The sequence below is a fragment of the Juglans regia genome, chromosome 7 (genome assembly GCF_001411555.2).
Source record: "Juglans regia cultivar Chandler chromosome 7, Walnut 2.0, whole genome shotgun sequence".
Lineage (NCBI taxonomy): Eukaryota > Viridiplantae > Streptophyta > Magnoliopsida > Fagales > Juglandaceae > Juglans > Juglans regia.
The window spans coordinates 41,340,626-41,352,735 of record NC_049907.1 but is presented as its reverse complement, the minus strand read 5'-3'; the positions used below and the strand labels follow the sequence as shown (position 1 = coordinate 41,352,735).

The 12,110-nt window shown below is 34.5% G+C and overlaps 1 protein-coding gene across 1 annotated transcript; it reads right to left on the bottom strand.

The window, feature by feature from the left end:
• Position 1: 1 nt before the first annotated feature.
• Positions 2–6,161, bottom strand: LOC109006468 (formin-like protein 1). Its single transcript, XM_018985754.2, has 4 exons — positions 3,772–6,161; positions 3,168–3,373; positions 2,005–2,249; positions 2–1,165 (listed from the first exon to the last, which is right to left on the bottom strand). The coding sequence occupies exons 1-4, from the start codon at positions 5,295–5,297 to the stop codon at positions 329–331; spliced, it is 2,814 nt and encodes a 937-aa protein (XP_018841299.2). The 5' UTR covers positions 5,298–6,161; the 3' UTR covers positions 2–328.
• Between the last annotated feature and the right edge of the window lie 5,949 nt (positions 6,162–12,110).

The following is a 12,110-nucleotide window of genomic DNA, read 5'->3' as shown; positions in this document are numbered from 1 at the left end:
GTCGAGGTAATAAATAACTCAGCAAGAGCAACTTAAACATCCAACAGATTTACAAAAATAATAAAATCTAGCTAGCTAGTATGGCAACAGTTCCTTGTACTTATCTTCAGGCAATCCCTTCTATATATTACATGTAGGATAAACAGCTCCAAAATCCTATTGAGTGGTGTATATATATATAAGTACAAAGTTGAGGGCGAAACAAAAAGCAGATAATATACTTGATATTCGGCGGCCTCTAACCCAGCAGCCCCTCCGCAAATGCCACCAGTATTTAATGGGCATCCAGTGAGATTCATCAGAAAAAGAACAGAGATCGACAATGCAATCAAGTGCTATGATGCGATGAGGATGAAGTCTCATCGTCCGACGAATCATAATGCTGTCTTCCATTAAATCCAGGAAATGCCTGTGGAAGAGCTGTATTCACAGGCATAGGAAATTGACGGGATGAACCGACTATAGTTCTCTCGTTCACTCTACCAACTTCCTTGCATACCCGGTCGAGAATAGAAAGGAAATCCCTCACTACCATGAAAATCCGGAATGGGTGAGCTTCTTCTTTAGCTGAGTTCCCATGGAAATATTCAGTTATTTCCTTCACCAGAGAGAGAGCAACTCTCTCTTGGGCTTGGATCCTTTTAATCTCTTCCCCAGCCTTCTTCAAGAACCCATTCATCGACTCTGAAAATTTTCTGCTAGTCTGCTTCAATGGGATTTCTTCATTCAATTTCACTACTTCAGATATTTTGGTGATTCCTCCAGCAAGCTTTGCAACTTCAGTGCTGAGCACATCTGAATCCATTGCCGCGGCTTTCTTTACATTGGTGAGCTCCCCACTCAAACCTGAAACAACTTGCAAGCCAAGCTTCCTAAATTCAACATCATCCCGGAAAGCAGACTGCTGACTTTTCTCAGCCAGTTCACTCTGATCAGTAGCGGAAAGACGAGAACCTTCAGCTCTAATGATTTCCTGTACAACAAAATGCAAGAGAGTGGTTTTTCCATCAGTGCCCTTGACATCAACAAGCTTGAGGAGTGTGTCCAGCTTGAACGCATGGGCATCACCACGGTTGGTTCCGACATTCATGCGGTTCCCAGTTTTGAGCACGGCCTCAAGAAGCTTCTGGAACATTCTGCTGTTTCTCAATTCTTCAGAACCTGCCTGTGGGAAATGAAACAGCAGCTGGTAAGTTGTATACATCCAAAAAGTTAAATCTACATTCTCGAGTAAATGAGATAATGAATTGCAATAAGTTATCACGCAGAGAACAAAAAAAGGCAGGTCAGCATCTATATCACTTTGCAATTCAAGATTTGGGAAGCCAAATTAATTACTTGGAGCCATGGCCAGCTGTCTTTGCTGAATTTCTGATGAAGGTATACATATGTCCTATTCTCGAAAATCACATGCTCACAAACAAGTTATACACCTCATATCTCTTCCATTGCGCACAAAATTAATGAGCCTCATCTAGTACAAAGTAATCCAAGTCATTCTAAATGATACGCAAGTTAGGACTAATGATTTTTTTTTCTTGTTTTGGTCCTCATAGCTAGAGATTGGAGTAATCATAACGGAACATCTAGAAAAAAATATATATTTTATGATCAGTACAACATCATGAAAAAATATCTCATTCAGAAAGCCAGTGGCAATGGCAGGAGATGGGGATAAGGGGCTTGGATTAAAACGATTATGTATACCATTTGAGGGGTTCTTTAAGACAGCATATGACACGATGTTTTGGAGCATTTGCTTGAGTACCGGGCTTAATATCAATAACTAGATTGGTTGAACCATAATGTGGTTCAAGATATCATCTACGACTACTGTAAATATAGGGGAAAAGAGACAAGGAAATAATGGAAGAGCAACCAGACCATATCATAATCTTTTGTCAAAATGGATTGGCTGAAAAACACGACGTCAAAATCTTCATTGTTTGAGAGAGAGAGAGAGACCCACACACACAAAATAGCATATGAGAACTTTAGATTTACCTCCAGTGTTTCAAAGGACCTTAGAAGGTATTCGACTTCTGAATCAAAATTGGCAATGTAGAGCATCGCATCCACCCTTTTGAATGCAAATGGTATATCAAGCACAGCCTTGAGAAATTTCTCAGCTGGGCCTAGCTTAAAAGGTGATTCATCTTTAAACTCCTTTAGTTTACGTTCTTCTTCTTTCGTAGGAGCCATCTTTAATAAACTTTCAAGAAGTTCTGAACCCAATGTATCACAGTTGCCTGCTTTCAGGTAGACAGGTTTCAAATATTCAGAATTCCAGTTGGTTAGGTGATTAACGGTTATAAATTACAAACAAATGACAGAGAGGGGGTGGGAGGAGAGGGAGGGAGGAGGGAATAAACAGATCAATAGGAGTAGTCATGCTAACAACATTGAGACAGGAGACGGGGCATGGTAACACTAACAATGCCTGATAGGATTATTCATAAAAAAAAAATAATAAATAAATAAATAAATACAATGCCTGATAAGATATGAATGAAATGCAGTGAGACATGACAGAAAGGGGAAAACATATTCAACTCCTTGCAACCAAAAACCTGCAATTTCTGTAAAATGAAAATGAGGGGTGTTGGAACCATCAAACCTAGCACCACGAACAGGGGGCCTCTTTTGCAGCCTTCTCAGAAGAACTTGAGGCTTTTAACCAACAACCATTTACACCATAATAATCTGGTTTTACCTCCTCAGACGAACTATGCTACCAGCATGAACTACAGAGTTAAAAAGATTAACACTCCAATGCAATTTTTCTACACGTTCCACTGTGATTGGTACATCCAAAGCAAGATTTTGGTTTTTACTTGAAAAGTCCAGGAAAAATGTGTGCATCCAGGCAGTGCAGTAAGAACAAGACCAAAACTGTTTTTAGATTGGCAGGGCAGTACGGAAGCGAAACAAACTCGAACCAAAAGCCTTGACTTTAAACTATCAAAACAGAGTCACATTCAGAAGATCTGCTGTCCTCAAGCTTGAGATGGTTTTGAATGCCTCGTATATATAAGCTCATGCAGTAGGTAGACAAAAATTACATTCGGTATTGCCAACAAAAGTGTGAAATCAGGAATAACTTGCCTGTAAAAACATCATAGTTACTAAAAGAAATTCACGCAAGCCTACATAATTCGATCGATTACCTTCCAAAAGGGCTTCACAGACTTCCTCGATGGTCACATTTAGTGCCCTCAACAGAATCGCAATATTCTGAGACTTCTTTGGATCAAGCACCCGACTCTCCTGGTTTGGCATAGGGAGAACCACACGCCGACCACTGTCTTTCAGGGACATATTCGAACTATTGTTATTAATCATAAAAAGTGTCTCGATCATTTCCTCGTTCAGTCTGCAACACAAACAAGATCCTACAAACTTAAGAGACGACAAAATGACTTTCCTCAAAGAAGCAAAAGCGGCTCTTCTACGTTATTTGTCTCAGCACTTCTAGATTTTCTTGTTAACTCAGCCATGTAGTCTCTTAAATATTTTTCATTAAATAATTCAAGATTCTGCCCTCTCAGCATTTTCCAATTCTAAAATATCCTAATTTGGACGTCGAGGGGGAAATCCGAATCATTTTGTTCATGGTAACTACGATTTTAAGAAAGCCACAAAGTTATCATAAAAAATCTAGAGGACTCTGATTGACTAAACGATACACACAAAAAAAAAAGGAACCTAATCAACGAAAGAGCTTTTTTGAACACACGCAAAAATGAAAAATTTAGAAAGTCATTGTCTTACTGGAAAGAGCTAGATTTCAGCTGATCCCACACCATAGCTCGATCCGAGCTAGCTCTAACCTTATCCCAATGTAAAGGTTTCAATTTTGGCCTCGGTGTCTCCTCATTTCTCTCCCCAGTTCCGTTGCTCTGCAATTGTTCAACTGCGACATTTTGTAATAGAACAGGCCTAGTTGGTGGTACAAGAATCGGAGGCCCTGTCTCCAGCTCCCGGTTCGGCATCTGAGTGGCCGTAGTTTCCCAAAACCTGGGTGGAGGAGGCAGTGGTGGCGGAGGCGGAGGCAGTTTTATCGGAACACTATCAGTTCTCGACGGAGACCGCTTACTCTGCTCCGAGATATCTGAATTTTTTGTAGGTGAATTCTGGGTATTCCCTGAACCTCTCTCCGATGATGATGATAAAGACCTAGAAGAAGAAAACAACTGCAGCGATCTCATAGTCGGCCGAGCAGGAACTGGGGCAAGAGCCGGGAAAGCGATCACGGAATCCGGGGATTTCGATTTCAAGCTTGTGGGACTCAAATTTAATGCTGGGGACGGAGAATTAGATACAGAATTCGCTGGGGAAGCTGAATACGAACATGGGTACGATGCAGTTCTCGAATTGAAGCTTCTACTTCCGAAATTCTCACCGTTAAACAATCTTCGAGAGCTCGATCCGGTACGAACCGGACTATCTTTTCGGCCTGAAGAACCTCTCGGAGAAAAGAACTCTTCTTCTTCATCGTTTTCCTCGTTCTCACAAGGACCCAATTCAGCATTTTCATGACTCTGCTTGAAACTGTGCTTTGGAAGCGGCGGAAGCGGCTTGAGCTCCGGCGAACCAAGTTTCTGATACTGGGTCGAGGTCGAGACGCCGGCATTGCTTGAAATCGGTTCGTCCTCGTCATTGATTCCACTGGAATCCGCTAAGGTACCAAGGTAAAGAAACTCGGAGCTGGGGTTTGATGGGCCGGAGCGAGGATGCTTGTGGCTCCCATCGGAGGTGGCGATGTTAGAAGGGTACAACCGAAGGTTGTCCGAGTGAGAGGCCTTGTCTGTGGCGGTGGCGGTGGTTGTTACGTATGTGCCTTTGCGACAGTAGAAGAAAGCGGCGAAGGCGGATAAGAGAGCGGCGATGAGAAGGGTGACGGATGCAACGATAGCGACGAGGTGGCGGTGGGAGATGGAAGAGGAGGTGGGATGGGGAAGGAGAAGTTCGGAGATGTTTGCTGGGAAGGTGGCGAGGGCAATTGGGGAGGGAGGGGGTGGTGGGGAGGGATAGGATGGGAAGAATGGTTTTGGCGGGGTGGAGGATGAAGAGGAAGAGGAAGGGAGTTTTGGTTGAAGTTGTGGTCGTGGTTGCGGTTGGGGAGATGGGGAAGGGGATTGGGTTGGAGGGGAGGAGTCTATAGGAGGGAAGAAAGGCTGGTGGAGGAGGTGGCGGCGGTGCTTCCTGTGAGATAAGGTGGAAGAGGTTGTAATGACGGTGGTAGAGAGGAGCAGGAGGAGGAGAAGCGCAGCGGCGGTGGCGGTGGGGGTTGGCATTGTGGTCTTTTGAAGAGCTTAAAGAAGTAAAAGAATGTAGTGTTACTGGTGGGGACTGCTTTGACTATGCGTGCGAGACGGAGAAAACCAACTATGCTTTGATGGATTATGTTCCAAACAGAGACAGACAGAGAGACTGTTCTCGAAGCCAGTGCAGATAGCCAAGCTTGATTCTTGATGGGTACTTCCCACACACACAGACAGATAAACTTAGCTCTAAGTTACCAAGTTAGAGAGACAAACTTTAATTCTTTGACGGGTGGTATTGCAGAGAAACAGAGGCAGACACGGGTGTATGTGACCAGAATGGGGTTGAGATATGGAGCTCAGGCTCAAATGGGTGGTTGAAGAAAGCGCAGACCGAAACCCCAATAAGAGTGCAGGGGCGAGGAAGAGAATGTTGTGTTTCGTAGAGAGAGAAAGAGGCTATACATGGTGGGTATGAATGTGTTAGAAAGCAATGAACAGTAGGAGCAAAGAGAATGGTAGTTCAGAGTACTTCAGACTTCTCAGCAAACCCATAACCACACTACAGTACTTCCCTTTTTCACCCCCTGAGAAGAGATCAACTGTAAACTCACAAGGCACGACAACAACGGGAAGCATGAAACCTTGCAGAAAAGAAAGAGAAAGGGAAATCTCGAAGGAGGTTAAAATCTCTGAACTGTGAGACAGACAGACAGATATTCATTATTGGGATTTGTATTTCTTTCTCCTCCCAGTGCAAGATTCTCTCTTTCTTACTACAAATTATGTCACCCTAGTGTAGATGAGCTGTTTACACTGTGGAAGGTGAAAGTGAAAGGAATCACAGAGAAACTTTCTCTCGTACCCTTACGTGTTTGAAAAGTGGTCACTTTTGGTTTGTCCCGGTTCTACTGGTCATAGGCATGGGAATAGGGCTTTATTTAGTGAGTGAGAGCTGGCGGGTATTTTGGTTTGTTTTGCTCTTACTTATCATTCCCATATACTATATATTATATTTTTTTTAATTCTTTCTGTTTTATTCTTTCTGATTTATTCTACTTTTTATCTATATATCATAAAAAAAAAATTATATATATATAAAAAAAAAATTTATTCATCATATTAATTTTTATCATGTTTTTATCATTTTATGATATATTATTAAATGATAGATTTATCGTTTATAAATAAAATATAATAAATAATTTTTAATTACCTAATATTAAGTTATAAAATAATAAAATATAATAAAAATTAAAATAATAAGTAACATTACTCATATATAAAACTAATAAATAAAATTTTTCTCTTAGGGTGAGTTTGGTTACCAAATTCATCTCAACTCATCATTATAACTTTTTCAAATTCTAATACAAAATATAATAAACAATTCAATTTTTTCAAATCTCAAAATAATAATAATATTAAAAAATAATATTCTAATAATATTTTATCATTTCAACTCAACTCACTTCAATATCCAAACACAACCTTACTTTACTAACACGCGCTTAGAGGAAAGAGTACCTGCTTTGGCTCAAAGCACAGTGAAAGTACATGTTTTTACTTTTATTTTTTCTTGGCACTCCTTTTTTTTTTAAGTAAAAAAAATATTATATATTAGTCATTATTTATTTTCATATTATATATTTATAATTTTTTTATAAAATATAAAAATACTTTTTATAATATATGAGAATATTTTTTATAAAATATAAAAAATAAAATAATAAATAATGATTGATAAGAATAATTTTTCTTAACTAAATTATAACTCTAGAAATTAACAACTTTCTTGTCCTTAAATTTAATATTCTTCGCTTTCCGGTTTTGGAGCATTGTATATATTCTTCACTTTTAGTTTTTATTCTTCGCTTGGTGTTAAGTTCCATAGTGCAGCATTTGCTAAAAAATTATATAAAAAAAAATTTAAAAATAAAGTTACATGGTGTAGCACTTCTTTCTTATCCCGTTGTCATTTAAAAATTAGAGAAATAATTAATTTATAACTTATCCAATTTACTTCAAATTATTTTAAGTCACATATATTGACTTTTTTTTCACCTTAGCAAGTCACGTGTGCTTTGGCCGATAATTTAGTTTCTAATTATTTTTTCAAATAAACAAGAAAAAACCTCATTATTGATTACTTTGAAAGCAAAGTCTTGCATTCCTTACGGAGAAATTTGTATTTAGAAATGAGTTGAGATATTTATAAAAAATAAAATTATTTATTATATTTTATATAAAAAATTTAAAAAAATTATTTTAAAATTTAAAAAAGTTAAATTGTTTATTATATTTTATGTAAAAATTTGAAAAAATTATAATGATGAGATGAGATGAATTGAATTAGATTTTGAATTCAAACGAAGCGAAGAACATTCTTCATGTGCTGTGAATGCAACAATATTCGTGTGTTTTGAGTTTATAACTTTGTAATCTTGTTGGTATCACCACGTACACGATCGATTAATAAGGATCTTTTGAGGTATACAAAGGGTCCCGTTTATTGGTTATGAAATGTGAATTCGGTCCAAATTTCTTATTTAAGACCGAGAATGTTGAGTTTAAAAGCTTTGAGAGGTGGTTTTTATAAATTTAAAACTCCATAATTCAATGGCTAATTTGTTTTTGTACTCATTAAATCTTGTCAATTTATTAATAAAAGCAAAATTATCGAAATGTTGTCACCCATGGATAAGAATCTTCTCGAATATTCATCTCAAATTTGACAACCTTATTTAGAAAAATAGTTATTAAATTCTCAAACCAGTCTATAACAAATTTTAAAATTTATTTTCAAAAAAAATGATATTCATTATTTTTACACCACATACTAATATTTGATTTATCATTTTATTTAAACACAAGTATTTACATATTAATATGCAGATGCTCAAATAAAATAATAAAAATGACAAATCACATATTAGTTATATGTGACGTAAGGGGTAATAAGTATACTTTTTTTATTTTTAAAATCAAATTATATCATATAAACGATGTGTCGTGTAAAGATCTTAAAATAACAATATATTATTCTTATAAAAAGCCGCTCAAAAAATATGCATATACAACAGTAAATATTTATTGCAATACAAATCATCTTCATAATTTCAAGTGAAATGAATAGCCTGCAGTTAATCTAAAACAATGAATAGTACTTAATCATTATTTCATATCATGATATACGACAAATGAAATATCTAAATTACCGTTTATTTTACACTAGCGGATATTACCCATTCACTTGATATGGACAGAAGTTTTGTCTACCCAGCTCACGTGCTATAAAAGACAATTAATTCAGGATGATGATTGCGATAAATTCCCAGTTTTTTCTATAATTAGCCTTGCAATACTAGTTTTGAGAAAGACTAAATCCATTTTCTGACCATCTATTAATTTTCTCACCAACCAAACACGGACAAAGATGGTATCAATTTGGCTCGATCGCATCCACAAATCCTCACATGTAAGTAATTGGATGATATTAAGCAATGAGCTTTTGAAAACAACAATTCACAGATGAAGAAGTTTCACGACACTTTATATGATCTAAAAAGTAGTTGGAGGATTTTTGTAGTTTTGAATGGCGGTTGGTTTCAACCGGTCCGAAAGTTCACTTGTTTGAATATATAATATATATAAGAGTAATGTTACATACAGTCTTAGAATGTATAAATGTCATGCAGTTATTTTAAAAAAGAATATAATTTATTATTAAAAAATTAATTTATTTTCATATGAATCTCGTATTTATTCATTTTTTTTAAAGTGACTGCACGACGTTTGCATATTTACGACTGCAAGTATGATTTCTCTATATATAATTTGAATTATATGAAAGAGGTCCCATCAAAGAAAAACACTTAATTGGTTGATGATTTCTTCTTTTAATTTGTACCAAAATGATGGGATAAATGATTGCCATAATCGACTGTACATGTCTAAGTTGTTGTGCAACTAACATATAATATGCATTGATGTACAGCCAACTTTATACATACGATCGAACTTCTCGCATTCTCACTTCGTACGGTACGTGAGTACGCTCGATCGTAACAATTTGGTCCAAATATCTCCTAATGAGTACCTCAAATATATAGGTGCACGATTACTTCCATTCTGATCATGAGATGCTGAATATTAATCCGATAATATCAGCTGATATGATTTTATATGGATTGATATAATTTTAAATGAATTGTAAAAGATATTATTATAATATTATTTTTTTAATATTATTATTATTTTAAAATTTAAAAAAATTAAATTAATTATTATATTTTATAAAAAAATTTTAAAAAATTATAGTAATAAGATGAGATAGTTGAGATGAGTTAACGATCTAAATCAGGCTTACTTTGATCATCACATTGTCTAGGTTCAATGCGATGAAATAAATAATGGTCGTGGTCCAATATTTTCCGTGTCTGAAGCTCTTTTTTAAGGAGGATGGGGTCGTTCCTACTTGTCGTGAGTCGTGACATCCACCAGAAAAACACGTTCTTCACCAAAAACATAAAAGCTAAGAACGAGAAAAAACGTGCGGAGGAACCGATTTCTATTGCTTTTGGGGGGTAAAAAACCCACCTCCACCCTGTATTACTTTTTTAAGTTTAATGAAATTAATTTACTTAAAAAAAAAAAAACTCTAACACGTACTATCTTTATATATATATATATAATTTGAACAAGAGAAAATATATTTATATTCGTGAATTGTATAATTATTATGTAATCACTTTAAAAAAATGAATATAATATATGATTTATATGAAAAAAAATAATAATTTTTTAATAATAAATTTAACTCTTTTTCAAAATGATTACGCGGTATTTACGCATTTTACAATTATATATAAAATTACTCTTCCAATAATTAAGTTGTGTTGGATATAATCTGTAAGTTAGTTCTATTTTTTTCGAAATATAAGTTTATCTATTATTAAAAAATAATTTTTTCGTGTCAAGTTTATCAATTTTGTTTTAAAGAAAGTGAGTGATGCTTACCCACCTTAGAATTACAAACATCATTTATCAAATATAACATGTAGTTTTTTTTAAAAAAAATAATATTTGTAATTATAGAGTGTATAATTATTACACACTCATTTTTTTAAAAAATAATAAATATAAAATTTATATAAAAAAATTAAATTTTTAATAATAAATCTCACTTTTTTAAAAATAACGTGCAATACTTCTGTGCAACATATTATTGGCCTGACTAAGTTATACAAATCAAACCATTTTTTCTCGTATAATTAATATAATATTTTAAAATTTTATATAAAATATAATAAATAATTTAATTTTTTAAAATTTTAAAATAAAAATAATATTAAAAAATATTTTATAATATATTTTATTTAATTTTTAACGTTTATCTCATTAAAACAACGACTAAATCAAAGATTACTCAAATGTGTGAGAGTGTGATCTCCTTACAGTCATGCCAAATTGAGTGAAAAAAAAATAGGGCCCGCAATTATTTACCAATATAGGTAGAGGTGTGAAATCTGATGTGTAGTTTTTGCCAACTTTTTGTCTAAATTTTAGGTCGAAGACAAATACAGGGGAGCCCATACCGCATACGACGTCGTGGCAGCGTCGGTGATGAATGACCGGACAAAGTAATTTGAGAAGAAAAGGACGGAATATGGGCCGGCAGCCAGTGAGCCCGTGATTGACGAATACCTGAGAAAACGACATCCGTCTCTTTCTAGAGGCTCGTGCCCGTTGCTTCACAACCAGTCGTATTCTGTCATTCGCAGAATTGAGAAAGTGTCGTTTGAATTTAAAGATGAATTAAAATGAGTTATGATAAATTATGAATAATAATAAAATAAATTATGAATAATAATAAAATTTATGAGTTAAAATTATTGAATAATAGTAAATAATAATAAGATGAGTTGAGATAAATTGAAATAGACTGTAAATATAAAAAGCGTCTGCTACAGTAAAACCCAATCCACTTGATTCTTACCCCATACAAATTTTACCGTTTTACACTCGGATAAGTACTCGATCTCCCGACTCGCTCAGTACTGGGCTGATCTGTACACGCGAAGTGCAATATATAGACCGTACAAAAGGAACACCATATTAAACCAAAAATAATATATTTAAAAATAAAAAATAAAAGGGAGAGATTTTATTCCTACTTTTTTGCTGAAAAAGAAATCAAGAAAGGTAAATCTTTTTTTCAATGAATATATTGGGGACTGGAGTGCCAGATTTATGTCTTTATGCATGATTAGAGCATTGGCAATGGACTAGCCATTGCCAAGTCTAAAATTTGGCTAAAATCTTACATTTTGGCTATTGTATTAACTTTTGACTATCTAAGTCCACATTAGACTAGCTATTTTAAAGTCAAAATAATATTATTATATTATATATTTTAATAATATTTGACAAATTTTTTTTTTCATATTTTGTAAATATACTTCATATATTTTAATAATATTTGATAAAAAAAAATTATACAACAATTCTTGAAACCAACAAATTAATTTTTGCTAACTTTTTTTTTGCTATTTATATTTTTATATTGTGTATTAAGCTAATAATGATAGAAAATAAATGTACCCTCAATTAGAAACTTTATCATAAAAGAAAAGTAATTTGGCAAGAAAAATTACCAAAAAGGGAGGGAAAGGGAGGGAAATTGAGAAAAAATAATAAAAAACTCATTTGGTCCTTCAATAGTGTATAGCCAAATATAGCTAGATGGGAAAAATTACTGTAACTCAAAACTAAAATATATGGCTATAGCTAGTTCAATGTAGAAATTTTGTGATAAAAAAAGGTAAAATTTGCACTTGGCTTTGG